Below are 22,288 nucleotides of genomic sequence, written 5' to 3' on the forward strand. Positions count from 1 at the left end.
ATGCCTAGACATGTGAATAGGGACCTTAACACCTTCGAAATGGAGAGGATTTATGAAGTGCTTATTAACTCCAGTTATTACCACCTCCCCTCCTACGCTACTCAACGAGCGTGGGCTGAAAATCAGGCTAAATGTTTGACAGAATGACAACCTTCAGTACTTGTGTGCTGTATAGATTGTGCATAATATTGTGCAATTTATAAATGATAAGCGGTTTCAATTTATTTAGCCTCGAGGAATTGTTTATAGATGTTTCTGAGTTTCGTTATGCTTTTTAGGTCAAGTAGTCGATATTTTCTGTCCATGTTAAGTTGAATAGTGAAATGAAATTACTGTAACTGTTACATAACATGGCGAGTGCACGATCCACCTGTTAATTGCCAAATCGGTCGTCTGGCGCAGACAAGCCACATTAAATCCAAGTGAGTGGCGGGCTTTTAAAATAGAAATTGTACCTGTCAGGCAGAGAATGACTGCCCGTGTCTTCAGGACGGCTGACGCCAGCAGCAGTTAGAAGGTGACTCTCTTCATTTTCGGAGAAACACTCAGAGGAAAATGGCCGGAGAGAAATGATGTTTGTCCTTCCAGTGCAGCTACACTTAAACCCTGAAGACCTTCGTAAAAAAAAATTCAGCACCTTCAGATCAGAGAGACAATTAGACTTATGCTTTACACAACTGATATTTTTTTAGACCAGAATCAACACTTTTTTCCATATTCTATCGATTGTACTTCAAATTGTTACAGTGTTCCAATTACAAATCAACAATCAGTGAGTTGCTAATTATCAAGCTGTTACTTGTTTCTTTTGTTCTAAGCAATTTCCCTTGTATCTCTTACAAAAGAAAAACAGATTTCCAACCATTCTCATACAGATAATCATCAAGGCACACCAGAAATCTTTATGCTGTTCTCAACCCAATCTGTTAGGCATATGGCCAAGTCACAGCGTTGCTTCCAGGACTGATGAAAAATTGTTTTTATTATTATAATAATATAAATGACCTTCACACTTATACATGTGATCTGTGACCTCTTACATTGCATGTTTGTATCCTAATTTCCTTGAAATCACTGTAAAGCACGATTGTGACAAAATTGCTTGTAAAATTAGGACTGCATAAATCTGATGCATCGATTTATTTGACTGGCGTCCCTTTCAGGGTGTTCCTCTGCCTCATGCAGTTCCTGGAATAGGTTCACTGCAACCCAGTACTGGATAAGCAGTTAAAGTGTTTACTCTCACACACAGACCTGCCTTTGGTGAACCTCACCGTGGAGCCTCAGCCTATCCTGGAAGGGAACATAGTCAAGTTTCACTGCGCAGCAAAGGCCAACCCGCCAGTGATGCAGTACAGGTGAGTCTCGTCTGCACGGGAAACACTCTAAGTTCAGTCTGGAATCCTCAGCACGCACTGAAGGCTCATTAATGCTCTCTGATTGATGTTCTCCATAGATAATAAACCCCACTTTAGGTCAAGCGTAGGGCTTCATTATTGGTGACATAAATCATTGTCTATGAATGCTTTTCCCGCCCTGACACATGTCTAATATCGCAAAACAATAGCAGCCGTCTTTAAAACCTCGTACGCTGGTTACTTATTAGCTACGTCCCACCGCTGCTGATTTTCTTTACAGCTGCTTTGTAAACATTTAGCGGGGTGCTTTTGTCGGAAACATCATCAGTGGCTATTTGACTGTCATGCAGTCATGCAGCTAGAGATATACTCGATGCATGAGTTTGCGTTCCAGGTTTAAAACCAAGCTTTTGGTGACAAGTCAAATTCCGCAAGATTTTCCTCTATATACATTCACACGCACTTTTTATTTTGAATGTTAGCCTGAGGATGGCGATATGCTAGTGTTCACAATGGGCCATCGGATCCCCTGCAGGCCATGAATTAGTAAGTTTCCAGAGTTTCTTTGGGCCCCCACTGTAACGCTGGGGCCACCTGTCCTGAGTAAACAGCGCCCTGCGTTACTTGTCGCTCGCTGCAGGGCTGAAGCCCCCTCCCCCCCCAACCAGCCCAGCAGCTGCTGGTGCATGAATTATGGATCTTTTTGAGGCCTGGAGACACTCCTGCTCCTCATAGCCATCTGCTGAAGCGTAGGTGCGTTTTCCTGAGGGACAGGTAATGGATTAAAAAAAAATAGGAAAGGGGGAAAAAAAATTCCAAAAGCCACCCAAATTTACCTCGTCGCTAAACCCCCACTGAGATAAAACACACATATTTAAAAATAATCAATCCACCCTGCCACATTTGCAGCCAGCCGCTGATTTGCAGCATTCAGGCAGGATTATAATTACGCATTATTCTCGATGATGGCCAGGTGGCTGGTTCCGTCGTCGCGACGAGCAGTGCCGTCATCAAGCCCAAATGCCCGGGGATGAAAATAATGGCGGTCCGTTTCCTCAACCCGCAATTTACTGGAAATATCCCACATAGCTCATCGTTGAATGGAATCGAAATATCCTGGTTGTTTTTGCACGGCAGATGGTGTTAGTCAGAGAAGATGGATGCCGGTTCTCCAATCCGCGACGGATATTCGCTCAGACGCTGATAACGTGGATTACGCAGGGTAGGGGTCTTTAAGGGGCTCATGCGGGCAGCCATTTGTTTAAGTAACTCAGTCCCTTAAATGCTATACTGGCCCTGAGGAGAGTTATTGAGTGCATCTGGATTTAGAAGATGGTGGCAAGCAGACTAATTTTCCCACTCCGGGCTTTAGTGTTGGTGGGGGGGGGGCACTTTAAACCAGCACTGTTGGTCGGCCGGAGGGACCTCCGTCGTTGCTGTTCCCATTCTGCTGCCGTGGTGACGGATGTGGCTTTCAGAAATAATTATAACACCTCTCTATAAAATGTTTTCCTCTTTCCTCACCCTCATCATTAATGGGAATGGGGTGGGGCTAGACAGAACCTCTCCGGGGCTTTGGAAATGCAGTAAGGTAGGAGTGATTTGTTAGACAGGCAATTCTGTGCAGTTTTAAAGCAGAGCAAGAAATAAATGCTACAGAATCAATATCAAAGGGAATCGCCCAGCTGAAGGAAATTTGGGAAAAGTGATCTGGCTACATGGGGCAAAAGTCGCAATGCTTTGATCACTAAGTCTAGTAACATTAAAATCAACATGGCCCATTTTCAGTAGGAAAACTGAGTCTTTTTTGGCATTAAATCTACCAGAGGTGTTCTGGAGCACCTAGAACAGAAGTCTGCCCTTCTTGTAGCATACGGAGATCTTTTCTTGCTTGAAGGGTTCAACCAAGTGCTGACACCTTATTTCAATAGCCAGAGTGAGGTGAAGGATTATAGAAGATGCTCATACGTATGTGCAGACTTACATTAATACATGTGCATTCATCGAGTAATAGGTTTTGAGTAAATCTACAGCAATAAATTAAACATCCTTTGCACTGTCATAAAGGTCATGCAAAAACACCGAGGTCTGAGGCAGCCTGGAGGGCACACTGTTAATATTTTTATTAACTCTAATGAAACCGGTGGACACTCTAAAGCACAAATCCGCTAAGTGCTGGTCAATACCTGCATCTGAAATCGATACACCACTAGAGGCAGTTTGGAAAGCATCCTGATGAAGGAGAAGAAGAAAGTGAGCCGACTGAATACCGGAAATCACCATACAAAGAGTAGCTACCATTTTGGCTTGTCACTTCTCCGCTTGTCTTCAAGGCTCTACGTGTGTTGAGTTTGCATGTTCTCCCCGTGTCGTCATGAGGTTTCTTCCAGGTTCTCCAATTTCTCCCCAAAGTCCAAGAACAAGCTAAGGTGGATTGGAGTGGCCAGAATGGTCTGTTAGGTTTGACTGTGTTTCTGAATGGTGAGAGAGTGTGCCTTGCGTTGGATTGGCCTCCCTATCCTTGGTCATTCACTGCATTGTGTCCATAATGTCCGGGAAAGGCTCCGGACCCCCACGACCTTGCATTGGACAAGTAGGTACAGAAAATGGCTGGATAGATGGATGGGTCCCAGTACTGTATTCTCCAGGTATAGCTTACTGTGGGTTAACTTCCTTTGCTAGCAGGAAGGGGTATGCAAAGGCGTTGGGGGTTCTAACCCAGACTGTGATCAAAGCACATGCTCCAGTACTGAAGATAAAAATACTGTTTTGCTTTGGACGAAAGTGGTAGAGAAGGGATCCAGCAGTAGCTGTTTACTTCTGCAGGAGTTCATCAATTATGCTGATTTTTCAATTTAAAAATCACCCCCTTTTTTCAGATATTTCTGTGGTATCTACTCTTCCTCATTTGTGTTTCAGATGTGCTTAACAAACTAGTTTGATTGCTCTAGCCTGCAAAACTCCGAACACCTGCACAGGACTAGAAACTGAGTGTACATTGTCATGCATGCATCCGTTTTCTTGTATACACTGCCTCGTCCCCCATGACCTAGAGCACCGGCTCATCAACTGAAGTTCACAGGAGACACAGCATAAGGAAATCAACATCACCGAGGATTCTTCTGCTCATGCATTGAAAAGACACGGCAGTGTGTAATACTGTGAATGATTCATGGAAATTCAGAGGAGAAGACATGTTAGATTTGAAGCACTCAGCTCTGAATCGATTTGCGCTAAGAAGCACCAAACTGCTGAATTTACCTCCCATACATTCTATACCGGTCACGGTGCCTAAGAACCCCCTGATTTCTGCTTAGTTCCTTAATTTCTCGCTAATGCTCTGCAGCATTGCACCTTTCAGGTCTGAATTCCTCCCAGGAAAGCCGGGATACTGTCTCTCTCTCTCTCCCCAAACCAACATTTAAAAAGCGAACCCTAACTTGAGAGACACGTCTCAGGGGTCATTGAAAACCAAGTAGGAAAGACCGCAGAGCAATAAAAAGCTAATGAAATACTCAGCGCACACAGCTGTGCATAAACACTGCATCACTTCATGGGAAACATACTAAACAGAGCCTGTGAGGTTTGGATATGGAGAAGCTAACATCGTTACCGTCACTCGTAATATGCATCACGAATGACCAACTCCATCTACCTGATGTTGAATAACAAAATTAATTTCTGTGTTTGCTTCTCTTCAGGTCTTCGATTTTTATTGCTACTGGGAATGCTCTAACAGGCCGCTGTAAAAAGGTGGGGGTAGGGTGGGGGGGGGGGGGCGTGAAATCAGGGAGACTGTAACTATACTCCTACAGGCATTATATCAAACAGCCTTCGGGATTGCGAATCATGCTCTCAGACAGATACGCGCTCATGCTCTTACATCTCAAATCCTTTTTCAGGTACAATGGAGATAAAACCGTGGATACGGCAGAGAAATGTTTTGATTGGCCTTCATGATCTTCTTTTAGAAGAGGCACTGTAGTGCTGTCTGCTGCAGCGTGGTAGGGTTAGACTTTTCTGCTAGCTAAGCCATCCCATTGGCTTGCCTGGAGTGCGTCAGCCTCCATTTAAGGGGGAATGTGTTGTCTGGTCCTCACCTTCATCGTTCACTGCTCCGAGACTCACTCCCGGGTGAAGGCAAGGGTTCATTTGGCCAGTTCTGTCGTCCTCGCATAAGACGGGGACTCCGTGGATTTCATTATTCTGCATTTTCACAAATCATTGACGGAAGTCATGAGGAGCACCATGAAAATCAACGTTACTCTTTTTTGACAACATGTCCACAGTCATTTGTCATTTGCACACCTGACCCTCCTGAATCCTCCCTGATGTGGCCCCCATGAGCCGCCCTGGTGCTTATTACCCCTCATTAGTCCCTGTATTTAAGTACCTATTTGTCTCATCAGTCCCAGTCATTAACATCTAAGCTTCTCGTGGCCTCTGCCCTTCCCTGTACCAGTCCTCCTGTTTTGATCCCTAGCGATCATGTATATTTCCAGTCCCTGTTCAGTGAGTTCAATAAACCCCCTTTATGTTTCGCCACAACCCCTGCCCTAGAGTCCTTTTGTTTGTGAATATGACACTGATGTCTACAAATTTAATCAGAACCAAAATTCTAACCATTGTATTATTTTTCCACCCTTTCTTCCTTCCCACTTCCCACAGACTACCGCCTTAAGACTCTCACCTCATAAATATGTTAAATATCATTATAATCATCAATACCATCGCAATCGTTATCAAGGTCATTAAAATTATCCTGTTCAACATCATCATCATTAAAATTCAAAAGCTTGCACATTAGACATAATTCCACAATTTGATTTAATGTTAAACAATGGGAAATCTCATGGATGCTGTTCAGTTAACAACAAATATTTGACTGTCCTGAAACAGGCAGTATTTTGGACAGGTATTGGTGTCGAGACAGCTCACAGGCACACAGCCTTGCCTGTTTCGTGGAGCAAAAATCGGCACGGGAGCGTTTTCAAAAGCCTACCTTGCATGAAAGAGGATCCCTGTAGTAGCGCTTTTTATCCGGAGGTGGTACACGCACGCAGCGCTTTCCTGCGGGCAAATGCTGCCAGACCTATCAAATTCGTTTCATTCATCTGCATGCTCCACGGTCGCCGTGCCAACAGGTAGCTGCCGCTTTCTTTGAGACATTCGGGATCGTGACATAGCAGGGCCTTAATCCGCGTTATCATGTGCCATGCCACGGAATGCATTATGAATGAACAAATACTCTTTGTCCAGCTCTGCATATATTTATTTACCTTGTTTCACTCAAGTTATTTGCTATTGTTTGGGTCTTATGCATTCATTTTTGAAGCAACCTTTCCTTCGCAATGACATGGAAACTGACAAGCATCTCTGTCTCTGGGCTGCTTGTTACAGGAGTAATTTTCCACCATAAAACCCTTTAAAAGCCCACAGAGGTCACCCACGATTTAATTATAGGGCCGTATAATAACTCTAATGTCAAATGTGTTGACTCTCTGGAGGAAAACATGGCCTAATGTTTCCTCTGCAAACCACGACAAAGATGGGTATATGAAGGGATCGATCCCCTTGGAGCTCAACAGAGGCTCTGATTTTTCTCTTGTCTTTTCATTAGGTGGGCTAAGGGTGGCAGTGTGATCAAGGAAGTTACCGGCGACATCTATGAGGTCATCGTGGACCACACGTTCTTTACTGAGCCCGTCTCCTGCGAGGTCACCAACCCACTGGGCATCACCAATGTCAGCAGATGTGTGGACGTCTACTGTGAGTAGACCTAACTCTCCCACCCATAACAATTGATGGGATGGCGGCTAAGCAGTATCACCAAGGATGAGACCTGTTCAACCTTATGTTAAGAAGCCTTCAAATATGTTTCAATGAGCAGAAAACCATGGACTATTAGGATGGAAAGTCTCCTATATTTTAACTATATCTTAAAATATCAGCGATACAGCTTTCTGTCTACAAAATTCAATGTGGAAGCTGCATCTCTGATGGAGTAGTCGTATCTTGCATGTGTTTTTACAGTTGGTCCACGTTTGGCCGCTGAGCCGCAGTCACTGCAGGTGGACCAGGGTTCGGATGCAGTTTTCAACTGTGCCTGGACTGGCAACCCGTCGCTGACCATCGTGTGGATGAAACGAGGCTCTGGAGTGGTGCGTTGCACTATGGAACCTGGTCACTAATGGGTGGTTCTGCTGCACAATCTGCTGTGTTTGTTGTCTTTATCTGGTATATTTACCCGTAATCTATATGTAGCCTTTTCGCCTCATTAAACAACAATTAGGTCCCAAATTAAAACAATTTATAATTATCTGAAAAGACAATTATCACGTTGAGGTTTATGAACAGCATTTAATGTCAACAACATTGTTTAATTTTTCGCCTCTTTCTTGAATTCCTCGACATACATTTTAGATAGACCTATTTTGTATGTCGCTCATGTAAATATTCTTTTGTTTCATAACTACAGAGTATCGGGCTTAAAAAAACATCATCATAAGCAGAGAGGACAGGTTATCTCGATGTATTGATCGCCAGTCATTAAAGTCTGACACCAAAAGTAGAAGCAAGGTGTGAAGACACCCAGCAACCAAAAAGGAAGCCCTCCAATGAGAGAATGTCTTGCCCCTATGAGTCTATTTTAGATTGGATTTTAATAATTGATATAGTGGTTTATAAAAAGTATTGCGAGATGGCTTCACAGCATCTTGGGTCAACAGGCAATGTTTCCCAGCTCATTCACATCTTGGCCTTTGACCACTTCCGTGGCAACCCACAGGTGCTGAGCAATGAGAACATCCTGACCCTCAAGGCCGTCAGACAAGAGGATGCTGGGAAATATGTGTGCCGTGCTGTGGTCCCTCGGGTGGGCGCGGGGGAGAAGGAGGTTTCACTCACGGTAAATGGTAAGCTTTTGTGTACGTCACATCGTCGTCCTCTAACCATACCAACCAGGCCCAAAAGGAGAAAGGGAATGTCTTTTGTCCAGACAACGGGAATTCTATTTTTAAACAATGGCTAGCAACAAATGTCTGTTTGTTGCTAGCCACAAAACGACATGACTGGCTGTAGTTGGCTTTTCCCTGAGCTCAATGCAAAGATATCACTGGGTTTAGCTCAAGCAAAGAACAGGCATGTAGCTATCTGAAAGCTCCCAAAATAAACATGGCAAAGATCCCCGCTATGTAACTGTTTGGATTTCCGCACGGGTCGTTTTGTTGTACAAATTCAACAGGCTAGGAAAACTGCAAACACTCGGATGCCCCTCCGCTTGTTTATCTTCTTTCGATCTCCTCACACGATAAACATGGGGAATGTGTTGTAATGCGTTCAGGTTCCACGGCAATAGCAGGAGGCCAGAATGGCGGCCGGTGACTGACTAATGAGCGTGAGGGAGCAAGCAGGGGGGATCCGGAAACTTCCAGACGAATCGCTTTATTATGACTGCTCAGCATTCAGGCGGGGCGCACATTAACATCACGGGCGGTATATCGGCGAAATCCACGGGCCTTTTAGAGCGTTTCTCTGTTGTCAACTTGCTGCAGAGAGGAAACCAGTGGTTTTGCGAGTGCCGGTGGGAATTATTCCCAACCCCATTAGCCGGAATATTTAAAATATTACAATATCGCGACCGGCACTTGAGCAGGCTGCCCTAATGTGTCATACCGCCGCTCCTGCGTCTCGTACATCCATCTCTCCATGCTAATGAGACACAGAGCATTCCTCTCTTTCTGGAGGAGACTGTTTGAATGGATGGGAACTGACTTCGGCTCAGATAATATTAATTCAAAACCGCTCGCGGATGCTGCGGGGTGTCTGCTCCGAAAGCAGCCAAAAGCTTAATGAAAAATCACGACGCGCGACATGTGGCCGAGCGATGCTTTAACGTCACAACAGATCCATCTTCCATGGTTTTCAGCCTGCTTTTTCTCTGATGTTACATCCCCCCTTTTTTCTAAAATATAGCTCCCTTTTTTCCTTAAATTTAAACAAGGCCGAGAATTATTTATGGGTTTATTTTCACTTTGAGTAAACTGACAATGCAAAGGAAAACAAGGAAAAAAACATTTTTTTTATTTTGTTAAGTCTGTTCTTTTTCATGCTATCAGATGTTATTGTTTGCTTGGAGCGCTATCCTCAGGCCTGAGTGGTTTCAACTGTTATTTTATTTTTGGGAGAATGTGTATACACATTGTTTCTAGTCATCTCCTGGCCTGGATCTGTCTTGGAATAAATAAAGAAATAAGTAGCATCCTTTGGTACCGTCTGAATAATTAAAGCGCGGCGGCTCTTAAAGACGCAGAACCCAGCGGAATCGCTTGGCGGCTTTCGCGAGTAAACCTCAGTCCTCCCGGAGAATCTGCCAGTCATGGCTGGGATGCCAGCTGCTGCTTTGATGCCGCCACACGTGGGCTGAATCGCGGGCCGACTCGCCGGCGACAGAGATGTGTAGCCGTGTGATCCGAGTGAAGCCGCGAGGGGAGAAGAAAAGCTAAAAGCAAAATTCTTACCCAAAATAAAGTCTGAAACTCGGCTAGCTCTGACGCCAGGCCTCAGCAACAACTCAAGGGAGCCGGCGTTTTTTAGGGGGTGGGGTGGGTAGAGGGGTCACGGTCACCTCACTCCTAGCCGTGAAAAGACAGACTGCCCACAAACGCCTGCGACTGACTTGCTTATCTAGCATCCCGGTCTGCGCTGCTACTCTCTGGGGTTCCCATAGTGCTGCTGACACAGGAAACAGGCTCCGCTCCCCGAGGACCAGCGGGGCTTAATTGAAATTAAACAGCTAACAGCAAGAGTGCTTCACGTTGGAGCGGTTTATGAATACTCATTGATATGAATACATATTGATATTGTTGCTTTGTCATTTGGTTCTTTTTCGGTGCATGTGTTTTTACATTTAGCTGTTAGCTGTATAAAAAATTAAATAAGTTTTATTGGTTCTTTTATTGTACTGCTTTTTGTGAGTATTGAAATTCAATGCCATTCTTTATAATTTCTCTTTCGCTCACTCACAAAGCGTGTACTGTTAAGATGAAAGCAGAAAAGTTCTGTAGATATATACCATTCGGTATTTACAAGCTCCTTTCACTAAAGCGTAAGTCGATATTACACCTCAGAGGGGCTTTTGGAGTGAGAGATGACCTATGGGTGCAGGAACATGGTATCCTGGACTCACATGGGTGCCCACATATGAGCAGAGAACCCACACCCAACCCTAGGTATGCACATTGCCTCCCCCATTCATACTCAGTGCAAGGGCTCAGCGAAAAACCCATCTGATTTTCCTCCACATTTATATCTTTGTGCCCCATGCCAGACTTCGTTTGGTCACTCCTGTTCAGTATGAAATGATTTTATTACATTTACGGCAGGGAGCCTCCTGCCCGGCCACTATATACCATTATAGCCCTCTGTCAGAGCCCCACCCCCATCGCCATACCTGTACCGTGGCCAGTAAGCACCACGCTCATTGCCATATCGGCCCTAGTTTAATAGGCTTCCCAGTAGCTGTACATGAAGACGCCACCTGTCATCATCTCATTAAAATGCTAATTTATTCTAATTAGAGACAGGTAATAAACTGCAATTATGATTGTTTAGCGAAACATGGAGAAAATGGCCGGGAGTTACGGTTGGAAAGATTCCTTCCGCCTCCTCGTTTGTGGTATCTTGGCTTAATAAGGAAGGTTTGTATGCGACTGTCCAATCGCCGGCTTTTCAACATCGTCGCCTTGAGACGGCAGGTATTAGATGCTGCGTGAGCTTCTATTCTGCTGTTTACTATAAGTCTTGCACTTAGGCTTGGGCGACATCCCCATTTGTCAAAGCAAGGCCATTCCGAAGGAGTGGAATTCAAAGAGGCATCAGCTGCCTTTCCATTAGCTTCCGGAGCCTTCCTTCCCTCCATTCCGACCAACCACAAAGAGAGGTTTTCACAGAGGAGTCCAGCCTTATTTAACCTTGAGGAGCTCCAGAAAATCACCTTCTGTGACTATAATTAAGCTTTATGTCCTGTCAGTGTCCTTCACTAGGTCTAAAGGGTCACAATAGGTGTAGTTGTGTAATCCCTGTGCATGTGCATCACACGGTACGCTTGTCATTTCTTTTAAAGGTGATCTCGTTGGAAAAGCGAGTCTGAAGGCTTTGATGGGTGCTGGTTTGAAAGGATGCTGGCTTTTGCATTGTGTCATTAGTAACAAGCCAAGAAAATGCATTCAGCAAATATCTAAGACTGGATTTTGGATACCATCACCAGTGGCTGTTTTTTTTATTTTCAACAATCATGTAGCTTCGTTTGCCATAATTAAATCCTTGGGTATTCTTAAGCCACATCCATACTTAATTCAATATATTTTGATATAGTGCCTTTCACAACAAAGTCACCCAGGTGCTTGAAATGAGTGTGTGGCTATCAATTACTATGTCATGTTTAAAAAATAAGGGGAAAACAGGATAGAGAGAAGAAAGAGCGATGCCAACAGACAACAGAAGACAGGAACCAAAAACTCCTGTGGAGACACAACTAAACCTCTGGGGTTCCAATTAATGTAGCTATGGAGCGAATGTCCGTTTTCTTTTATTTAGAGTTTAAGCTTATATATTCCTCAGAAATGAGCTGTTCATGGATTTTTGATTTTTCACTAAGATGCATGAGTACGGCCGCCATGGCAGACTGTGGTGTTGTGATGTGGTGACGCTTCCCACCCCGTATGGTCGTGTGTGGAGCGCATGTAGCAGTTACACAGAGATGCAGACCCAACATCATCCATTCCCCCCCCCTGCAGGACCACCCACCATCTCCAGCACGCAAACGCAGCAGGCCCTACATGGGGAGAAGGGCCAGATCAAGTGCTTCATCCGCAGCACTCCCCCTCCAGACCGCATCGTGAGTACCCTACCCACTTTCTCACATGAGCGAAAACCTTTACCTTTTATTCGGAAACAGGACAGTTATTGCAGCATCAACAAAGCTTGAGAACACTAGTGGAAAACAGGTGCTGATTCCTCAGGAACTTGACAAATGACCAAACTCCCCTGAGGTCTATGATTCGGTCTGTAATTTGCCATGAAATTATCAGAGCTGGGTAAAACGTAACAATTTTCATCAAGTTTGAATTTCAGAGTTTTTGCTGGTTTTCCATGTTTGCAGCGGTTTTCTGTTTTGGCCAACAAACTTATAAAATGATAATTGTGTTCCAGTGACTGAGACAGTTGAAAAGCAAACAAACAAACAAATGAACGCATCTGAACATCTTATTCTCCAGCCTTCCTACTCCGAAAGCACAAGTCTGCTTGACAGCTCTCATTTCCTGTTTATGACACACTTTTTTTTTACTGCCGAATATCTCATTAATATTCCTGATCCTTAGATGGATGACGCACGCTTCACTATCACTTTAATCCTCTTTCTCCTCCTGCTAGCCATACTGCAGACGTCAGACAGTTGCTATTCCACCAAGCTCATTAAATTCTTTATATTGTGTGTAATAATTGAGGGCTTTTCTTAATTCCTAATTAAAACCATTTTTAATTTGACATTTGGGAACTGCCTAATTTATGCATTATTTTACTTCTGTTTGATGATTTTTAAATGTATGGTTGTGCATGTGTGTGTATATATATATATATATATATATATATATATATATATATATATATATAATTAACTTCTATAATCATAATAAAATCATCCCATATTTTACATTTGCAGTAAAAAGTAATTCACAATAATGTGCAGATGAGCAGAAACCCCTGTGTTAGCGTGTTGAGTTTAAGTCAATGTTTGAATAACGCACCATAAGTCGTGTTGAGTGAGGAGCATAGTTAAATGACGAGAACAGAAGGTTCATGAGCAGCGCCAGTGTTGGTGAAGGTGAGTCCTGTGCTAGGCTTGGTCCTGGAAGGAGACGGTCTTGGAGTCTGGCACGTCGGGCCGCTACACGGTGGAGACGGTGAACACGGAGGAGGGTGTGATCTCCACCCTCACCATGAGCAACATCGTGCCCGCCGACTTCCAGACCATCTACAACTGCACAGCCTGGAACAGCTTCGGCTCAGACACGGAGATCATCCGCCTCAAGGAACAAGGTGCGAGCCAAGGTTCGACAGCCCTGCTTCTCCCAAGCGTGTCTGGCCGGCCCATTGGCTCAAGACTTGGGGATGGACTTCTTCTGTGAGGGCTTGGAAGACCGGTATTTCTGCAATGAACAGATTTAAATTAATTTGGTTTCTGGGTAACTGCACTATTAATATTGTAAATCACTGGCTGGACACCGTAAAGCATGGTTAGGGGGGGGGGGGGGTTGGAATGATTCCAGAAGCCCATGAGTAACAAGGGCTTGATCTGGGTTGGGATCCCGATATGATGTGCTTTCATGTCGCTTAAAATCTCTAGCGATACCCCTGATCGCCGTCCAAGTGTAAATCAATCAGACTGAAGCCTTGAATTAAAGCCTTGTTATATGTCCATTACTACACTTTAAGCTGATACTCTGTTATACTCCTATTTTCAACGCATCCTTTTTGAAATACTTTCAGTTCAGTGAGATTGTACAGTAAATAGGTCATAAATCAGAAAGACAGCAGAAAAAAGTTAATTATATTATTAATTAAAATCTAATAATTACTATTCAGAGTACATGTCTACCACAAAAATCATAACGCGAATACAGAATGATCTAATTTCGGTAAAATTCCTCTTTAAAAGCTACCTGATTATTCTTCATCAAGATTATGGGCTTTATTCTAGGAACATGCCATGATTTAACCTTTTCTTAGAGACTGTGTGAAACATGCTCAATGCCTTTTCTGTTAGACATGTGACAGCCCTGATATACTTCATCTGTGTGTGAGAACTGGTCTCCCTTCAATTAATTTTCCACAAATGAAAATATATGGCTGAATTACTTCAATAGGGCAGTGATTAATGAAGACATTAAATAGACATTAAGTGTTTGAAGAAATACTTTATGGCATTGCATTCATTTTAAGCAGACAACGTAAATAACATTGGGGTACTCTGCACCAGGCGTAAATTGTCTGTTATGTCAAGCATATCTGATCATTACAGAATATTTATGCACTTGTGTAAATTGCAGGGCTAGGATGGACGTTGTATTTTTTATATGACGTTTGGTTTCTTAGTGCTACCATTCGGGTTGTGGGGAGCTACAGGCGGCTTCAGTGTGAACGTTTTTTTCCCCCTCTGTCCGCAGAATCCATTCCGGTGGCTGTCATCATTGGCGTGGCTGTGGGAGCGTTTGTCGCCTTCATCGTCCTTCTGGGCACCATTGGGGCATTCTGCTGTACCCGTTCCCAGCGCAGTAGGTGTCTTCCTTCCACCCTCTTCCAGCGTGCCATTGCTAAACCGCGGCACTGAACTGAGGTCAGATAGACAATAGGCTTTTGGCACACTCGAGTTGCTTTTCATTGATGTAGCCTCTCTCCTTGTCTCAGATAAGCCTACCTGTCCTCTCAGATACTTCCGGTGTCCGTACCGGGCTTCAGGTTAGGAAAGATAGCTGCTGCAGTCGTTTAATGTCTCTGGCGTGCGTGGATCCATACTGGCGTTCAGCATGTTGTTGTTGTACACCACAGAAGACGCTCACCTGGTTATGTCCTCTGTGCCCGTCTCCATCTGTGCTCACCAGAGAGAACATGCCAGCAAAAATAATACAGAAAGTAAGATTTTGTTATATGACAGTCATAAACACATTTGCCAATGAGCCACCGGGACAGTGGAATTGCCTGTGAATGTCCTTTCTCTCGAGAGAAGGCAGAGCCGGGTCTTCTCGCCCCGCACTGATTGGTTAACGGACGCTCGGCGCCCCCTTCCTGGCGAGGGGACCCGGAGCGTCGCTGTACCGAGGCTGCATGGTTGAAGTGTAATACAATGCCGGCGCGTTTGCCCATGGTTTTAATCGACGGCGTCTCTCTGCCAGATCTTAAGGGAGTGGTATCAGCTAAGAACGACATCCGTGTGGAGATCGTTCACAAGGAGCACAACACAGCCCGGGAGAATGAGGAGCACGCCACTATCAAGCAGCTAATGGTGAGCGAGCACCAGCCATGCCTCCGCACCCTGACGATCGCTGCCACCTCCCTGCCACCCCGTTTCAGGCTACCCACCCCTATTCCCAACTGCAAATAACTACCGATAATCGTCCCATCCGTGGGGCTAATAATAACAGCTGTTGCCTCAGGACATGGGTGCGATTGCATCCGCAGGGCCTGATTTGTGGAAGATGGCATGGCCAAGCCTATATTTAGGCAGGGAGCCGTCGCATTTTCCCGGAGGGAAGCGACTCTGGGCCCAGCCGCAGCTGCAGCGTTGGCGCTCTGTCCCAAATCGCTACCGCTGCTACAGCCGTATGACATTTCGGAGGCTGCCCGGTGATGGAATATTTAACCTAAAGCCCTTTGTAATACTTCTGCTGAGTCTGAGTTCACGTTTTAGTATCAAAGATTAGACATATAAGACTTTATGAGGAAAACATACATTTTTATCATCCACATCCTCCTAAAGCAGGTCACAAATAAAAAGCAGTCACCTCTAGCGGCGTCCTATTTTCCAGGGCGTCGGGAAGCATTTCCCGTTTATCTGCAAAAAGCTGAAATTACACTGACACAAAGTGAAACAACAACAGCTGAGGCCCCGTAACCCAGCAACGCTGCCATCTTACCCCCGGCACAGATCGAACGCGGAGAGTTCCAGCAGGAGTCGGTGCTGAAACAGCTGGAGGTGCTACCAGAGGAGGAGAAGGAGTACCAGCACATCAAGGTGGGTAGCAGGGAGTGCGGGGGCCGCGGGGTGAGAGGGGTCGCTTGCTCATAACCCGCCTGTACGTCGCAATTATGCAGGTTTGGGCCTGCAGGGCTCCTAACTCACATTGTGTCAATCTTCCTGTTTCTCTGTTTATATCTTGGATATGCAGTTATACAATAACTGAATATGAATTATGTGTCTGTGTGTGTGTCTGTGTGTGTGTGTATATATATATATATATATATATATATAGAGAGAGAGAGAGAGAGAGAGCATGGTTGTCTGTCAACAGGTCAGAAGGGAAATGCATTTTTGTACATATTTTCTCATTTTCTGATTGCATAACAATAATGACATGGTCAAAACAGGATGTGCTGTATTCCACATCCAGTATGCAAACAGACTCGCCTTAAATCTCAGAAACAACAATAAACCCAATCTCATGTTTTTTCATAGGAATTTTTTTTTTTATTATGTCTAACAAGACCAATTCAGGTGACGATTAAAGCCGATTCTCACCCGGTAGAAAACCGTATCGTTTATGGTAACAATCCTTAGTCACGTTTCAATAATGCAGCGTTACTGTTGCTCATTTGTAATGAAGATTTGCCATGTCTGCAATTAAATATAAGGTTTTAATTTTCTGAGTCAATCTATTCAACCAAAACCAATAATTTCACTTTCACTGACATAATTGCTTTTTTTCCCCATACTCATGCTGATCAATTGCAATGGAAAAACCACTTAAACCAAATGAAAAGACGATGAATCTCTGATAATATTACTGTAGCCATCTCTGCATAAAGGGAAGAGGAAGAATCACAGCTAGAGGAGAGACAAGGTCAGGTGACTGGAATGCAAAAAGTTGGTGGCTTTGTTTGCAATAGCATAACCTAAATAAAACACTAAGAGCCAACAGAACCAAAATAGTAAAAAACTGTGGCATTTTGGGGAACAGTATCCCATCCAGAGTGTCCCCTTGTGATTCCTAGAATTGGCTACAGAACCCTCTTCGACCTGAATACTGAATATATCAGACATGGATGCATGGACTGGATGGATAGATGTTATTTAAGGAATTCATTAATATGACATTTAGCGGATGTTTGTAATTTAGGATAGATTTTTCTAACTAGAGCACATTGTTTGGAAGAAGCAAGTGGTATCGTATTTTTAATGGCAAAAATAGAGCTGTAGCAGAGCTGAAAAGCATGCGAACCATGTTGCACTTTTAGTCTGCATCTATATTCACGCAGCTTAATTTTTATACAGGATAACAGACATTGGAGATGTTTTCCTGCAAGCTAGAAATAAACAGTGGTGAAACAACTAAAAGGGAAAAAAGCTCTTCTGGATAATTAGATACATAGTGTCTTCGTAATTAGTGCTAGTATTTTAATTCAAAAGTGGTGCGGTTTGGTGGTCGCATCGAGAAAGAGGCAGATTTGCAGGTTTTGAGTTACTGGGGGTGTAAAAAGGGAAATGAAAGGGGGAGGGGTTCTTTATTTAAAGTCCCATTGTTTCATATTCAGGTCAGACGTTGACATCACTCAGAGTTTGCAGAGCTGCATTCCCATCTATTTTAAGATTAAAAACCTCCACACTGTGAGAGACATATTCTAGGATGAGTGAGAGACCACTGCAAAGGCACAATATTGGGTCTACTTAACTGCAAGACCACAAATCCCCAGGTATATCCATTTATTATTTAAAAGAGTGGAAAAAATGACAATACTGTTGAAATCCATTACTCACTGTGAACAGCACAGCACAGCATAGTGCCTGGATGATTTTATTATTATTATTATTATAATTATTATTATTATTATTATTATTATTATTCAGGCACAGAGAAAAAGATTTTTTTTTATTCTTGATGCATCAATGCCTCAGTAATCAGAATGGTATTTTCCTGTGAACTGAGGGAGAGAGTGTCTGACGGACTGGAGATGCTTCCTCTAAAGTCTGACACCAAGCGAAACAGGTCAACCAGCAGTAATGAGAAGGAGAAATTAATTAATTTATTTGCGGATTAATTTGTGACGGAGCTGGACGCGAAGTGTCCAGCTAACTTCTCAGGGAACGCGCGGACTACGCAGCCGCTGCCACATAGCAAATCGTTAAGGTAATTAATTAGCTGGTGGCCGTCCCGCATGCAGCCTCGCTGGTGCCTCGCACCTCGGCACCACGTCTGGTCCACTTTTTTTTTGTGTGGTGCTTGTTGCATCTTGCTGCTTGAGTCGCTTTCCATTTCAGGTGTTAATTAATGCCAGTTTGACCCCAAGGTGGCCCCTCAGTTTTGTAGAGAATAAATGCATAGGAAATAAGGAATTGTGTTTTTCTTTTTCTGCGGCTATATTTCTCAGATTTTCTGCTCTGTAGACTTGTCGAGCTTTGCCTGGGAATCTAATTTTATATGCAGCGAAGGCTCGCTGAATATCAGCTCTTCTTTATTTGCTCTTATTTAGCAGTAAATTGCAAAACTTTCTTCTAAAGTCCTGCATATTTTAACGAGACAACTTTTATCCTTCATCCCTTGTTACCTGTTGTGTTTCGTGCTTCAGAAACTATGAAATTGACTCGGGTTAACTCTGCAGTAGCTATCCTAAAACCCTCAAATTCACAGACTCTCTTCTTCCTCCCCGGATAGGACCCGACGAATGGCTACTACAGCGTAAACACCTTCAAGGAGCACCACTCTACCCCCACCATAACCCTGGCAGGGAACCAGACCACTGAGATGCGGAACGTCAACAGTGCCACCACGGGAAAGCAGAGGGTACCCACTGGAATGTCCTTCACTAACATCTACTCCACATTGGGTGCCGGCCCCAACCGTCTCTATGATTACAGCCAACGGTTCGTGCTGGGTGTGGGAAGCAGCTCCATCGAGCTGTGCGAGCGGGAATTTCAGAGGGGCTCACTCAGCGACTCCAGTTCCTTTCTGGACACGCAGTGTGACAGCGGCATCAGCAGTTACTGCAAGCAGGACAGCTACGTGCAGTTTGACAAGGATAGCAAGACCTCAGCCTCCTCATCCTCACACTACTCGCAGTCCTCCTCCCAGAACTCCGATCTCACGCGGCCACTGCAGAAACGCATGCAGACCCACGTGTAGCCCCCACCTCCACCCCAGGACAGCAGGGGGCGCCAGAGGGCCATAAGACCAGGAAGAAATTCCTGTAGGCTGGACAGTGGGACCCATACCCAAGCACAGTTCTTAAGCCTGTGTGTGCCTGTGGGTTTGGAGCCATTGAGTTCATAATTCGGGCATCTTCAAATATTTTTCTGCTGCAGCGCACTTGATGAGGCCATCTTTGGTGTGGCGACGGACCACATAAATGCTTACATTCCATGACAATGTGATTCTGTGACAGATAATCAACACAATTCAAATGGCTAACCCAACGGTGGAGTAGGTTGGTTTGTCAAACAAAAAGAAAAACCTTGTTGCTCTCTGCAGCAGAATATCATGGTTTCACTGAATCCTAAAAGTATGACAATCGAGAGATAATGTCTAGTGAGATGAAATCACTCAGTATTATGGTCTGTCTGTATTTATTCCAGCTCTCAAACCTCTCCATTGTACCTTGTAAAAGAGTCTATCTCTCTTGAATATCTAAGCACAAAAGTGTTTGTGAATTGTCGATACATCTCATTTTCCCAGAAAGAAGACTTCTGGTTTGACTCGCCGGAGTGGGCAGAATCAAACCGCGAACGTTCGGCACGCAAACCTTGCCTAGAGACTTTCCAAATGAATAAATAACAGTTCTCTGTTTTCACGGTTCCAATTCTCAGAGTCCCTGAGATAAGGACGAGGGAGATTTCCGCCGGAAAAATAAAGCACTGTTTTGCAGTTGCCACTCGGAGATAAAGAAACTTCCATATGCATCCCTCGTCTCTTTTCCGATTCAATTCACTCTTCTTTTATTTTTATTTGCCTTTTTTTAGAATTTTACCAGAAAATTATATGACATTTTGCTGTGTTTTTCTTTTTTTTTTCTTTTTGCCTTGAGTTGGGACTATTCACATGCAATTCTCAAGGTGCAGAAATGGACGAGGGGTGCGAGCGGGGAGTTTGTGGATACCCCCCCTACAGTAAAAAGATGCAACCCACCCACGCGGCATGTTACACCCCAGCATGGAGTTCTTCCGGGAGCAGGTGGAGCCATAGAGTCAGACCTCTGGTAAACTATCGTGTGTACTTACCCATGGAACGTGAATTCTGTTTCAAACTCCTGTGGGTCATTAGACGTGTCTGCAGTGTACCCGTGTTAGCGAACCTTCATGTCACGTGGCTTCCCTCATGTATAGTCAGCCATGTTGTTTACACTGGAGCTCTGTAAATCCAGCATTTTTACCTACTGTGATGAATGGAAGAATGGATGGAAATACGTGTATATATCTATATATATGTGTGTGTTTTTTCACTGTTCTGCCTCCTGCTCACAAAGCTGTCTTGGGAATATGTTCACTGAGCCACAAACCACTGTGTGGCTGTGTAACACTAGCTAGAGTGTGACAATTAGCCTCTAGCGTTATGTTGGGTTTTGGGTTCGCTTTCGTAAAAACCACAGAGACAAAAGACAGACGCAAGCTGGCACCGGAGACTGGATATGCGCATCAGGTTTGGGAGAAACCTTGCGATGCACCTTAACCAATCCGACACGATAAGGAAGCAGGAAGTTCATCTGCACACTCATCTGTGCCAACAGGTGACCCAAGAGAGGTGGTATTGTAGTGGGAGTTGAGAATGGATCGGTCAGTTGGGGCCCAGTGATGTTACATCATAGGGGGTCGGGTCACTGTCTTCATTGAGTTCCTACTAATCAAGTCAATTGAAATGATGTTCCTCAATGCTGCAAGTGACAAGGAGAGATTTTCACAACCATTTGTTCCACTACACACGACCAGATTACAACTCCTCCACACTGTCCTCACACAACAAACTAGAACTCGTACAAAATTAGTTACATTACAGCATATTTTCAACGATCATTTAAGAGTCAGCCTCCACAAATACAAACTGTACACAGTGTTCCACTTATCCAAACGGGCAATCAAGTGGGCTTGAACATAAGCTTACGTTAAAAAAACAAAATTAGAAGAATGGGAATTAAAGGAGATGAGGAGATGAACAATTAACTCCACGCTACAGGGAATTAGAAACATTGCTATGGGATGAAGTTTTCAATTTCCAGTCCTGAAACCTGCTAAAATTTCACAATCCACACAACACTCCCATCCTCCTGTTTAGCTTTTCTCCCTTTTTCAGCTGAGAAAGTGAAGTGAAAGTCTAAAGGTTTCAGAGATAGCTAAAGGGCATGATTTATGAGAGAGAGAAAAGGGGGAAGAGGTGAGGTGAGGTGGCGGAGGGGGGGTGGAGGGTCATTCTACGGCCGCTTGTCACCTGGTGTGGGGACGTGACGATCTGCCAAGTCCTCCGCTTTGAGGGACACATGACCGACGAGCGAGGTGACTCCTCTAAGCACTTTATGAAATAAATTTGAGTCATTTCAATGGCTTTTATCCTGGAGTTGCAGTGTAAGACTTTAAGCTGTTTAACGGGCACGCGTCCATTTGTAAAACGGAACATGAAAGGTCTGTTTCAATGCTGATAACTCAAGTACACCCATGAACCACTGTATATAAATCGCTAATGCTGTCTGTATGGATATTTTTTTAGCAGTTTTGTATTTTAGGCAGAAATGAATCATCCCCTCATTACAATTGTACAGACAATCAGACATAATTTTTCATAATTATTCATCTCCCGCTATGCCTGTCTTTGCTAGCAGGTGATTTTTTTTCTTTAAAGATTTTAGTGGAGTTTTTCATTAAATCAGTCCCCTGGGCCTCGATTCCACATTTGGGATTCTGGGTTTGTTCCGAACTTGTTCCTGTCTCAGCCCCCTACTCCATAGGGTACGAATACTTTAAGTGCATCATGTTCATAAGCATTTCAATGGGAGTTTTGTCTAAAATAAGAATAATTTTTAAAAATGATTTTACTCTAGATCACTCCCCAACCACCCATCAAAAATTCCAAATATTAAATTTCTACTCTGACCCTTCCAGAAGAAGTGCAAACATTGCAAATCTGCAGCACGTCGGTGAAACAAAAAAAGGCCACAGATAGTTAGTGACATTCACT

The 22,288-nt window shown here is 44.0% G+C and overlaps 1 protein-coding gene across 10 annotated transcripts in view; it reads left to right on the forward strand.

The window, feature by feature from the left end:
• LOC111849938 (kin of IRRE-like protein 3) overlaps positions 1-20,544 on the forward strand; it is a 147,838-nt gene extending 127,294 nt beyond the window's left edge. For 3 of the 10 annotated variants that reach the window (XM_072701397.1, XM_072701399.1, XM_072701398.1), the window contains 12 exons: positions 1,253-1,358; positions 6,979-7,127; positions 7,392-7,519; positions 8,146-8,272; positions 12,155-12,255; positions 13,259-13,469; positions 14,585-14,692; positions 14,826-14,876; positions 14,967-15,050; positions 15,311-15,420; positions 16,063-16,149; positions 18,785-20,544. In XM_072701397.1, coding sequence (XP_072557498.1) covers positions 1,253-1,358; positions 6,979-7,127; positions 7,392-7,519; positions 8,146-8,272; positions 12,155-12,255; positions 13,259-13,469; positions 14,585-14,692; positions 14,826-14,876; positions 14,967-15,050; positions 15,311-15,420; positions 16,063-16,149; positions 18,785-19,252 — 1,730 coding nt within the window. In that variant the 3' untranslated portion in view covers positions 19,253-20,544. The remainder of the gene's footprint in view (positions 1-1,252; positions 1,359-6,978; positions 7,128-7,391; positions 7,520-8,145; positions 8,273-12,154; positions 12,256-13,258; positions 13,470-14,584; positions 14,693-14,825; positions 14,877-14,966; positions 15,051-15,310; positions 15,421-16,062; positions 16,150-18,784) is intronic. The other 7 variants (XM_072701401.1, XM_072701402.1, XM_072701403.1 and 4 more) reach the window with 5 other exon arrangements.
• Positions 20,545-22,288: the final 1,744 nt, after the last annotated feature.

Source organism: Paramormyrops kingsleyae, chromosome 17, assembly GCF_048594095.1.
Source record: "Paramormyrops kingsleyae isolate MSU_618 chromosome 17, PKINGS_0.4, whole genome shotgun sequence".
Classification (NCBI taxonomy): Eukaryota; Metazoa; Chordata; class Actinopteri; order Osteoglossiformes; family Mormyridae; genus Paramormyrops; species Paramormyrops kingsleyae.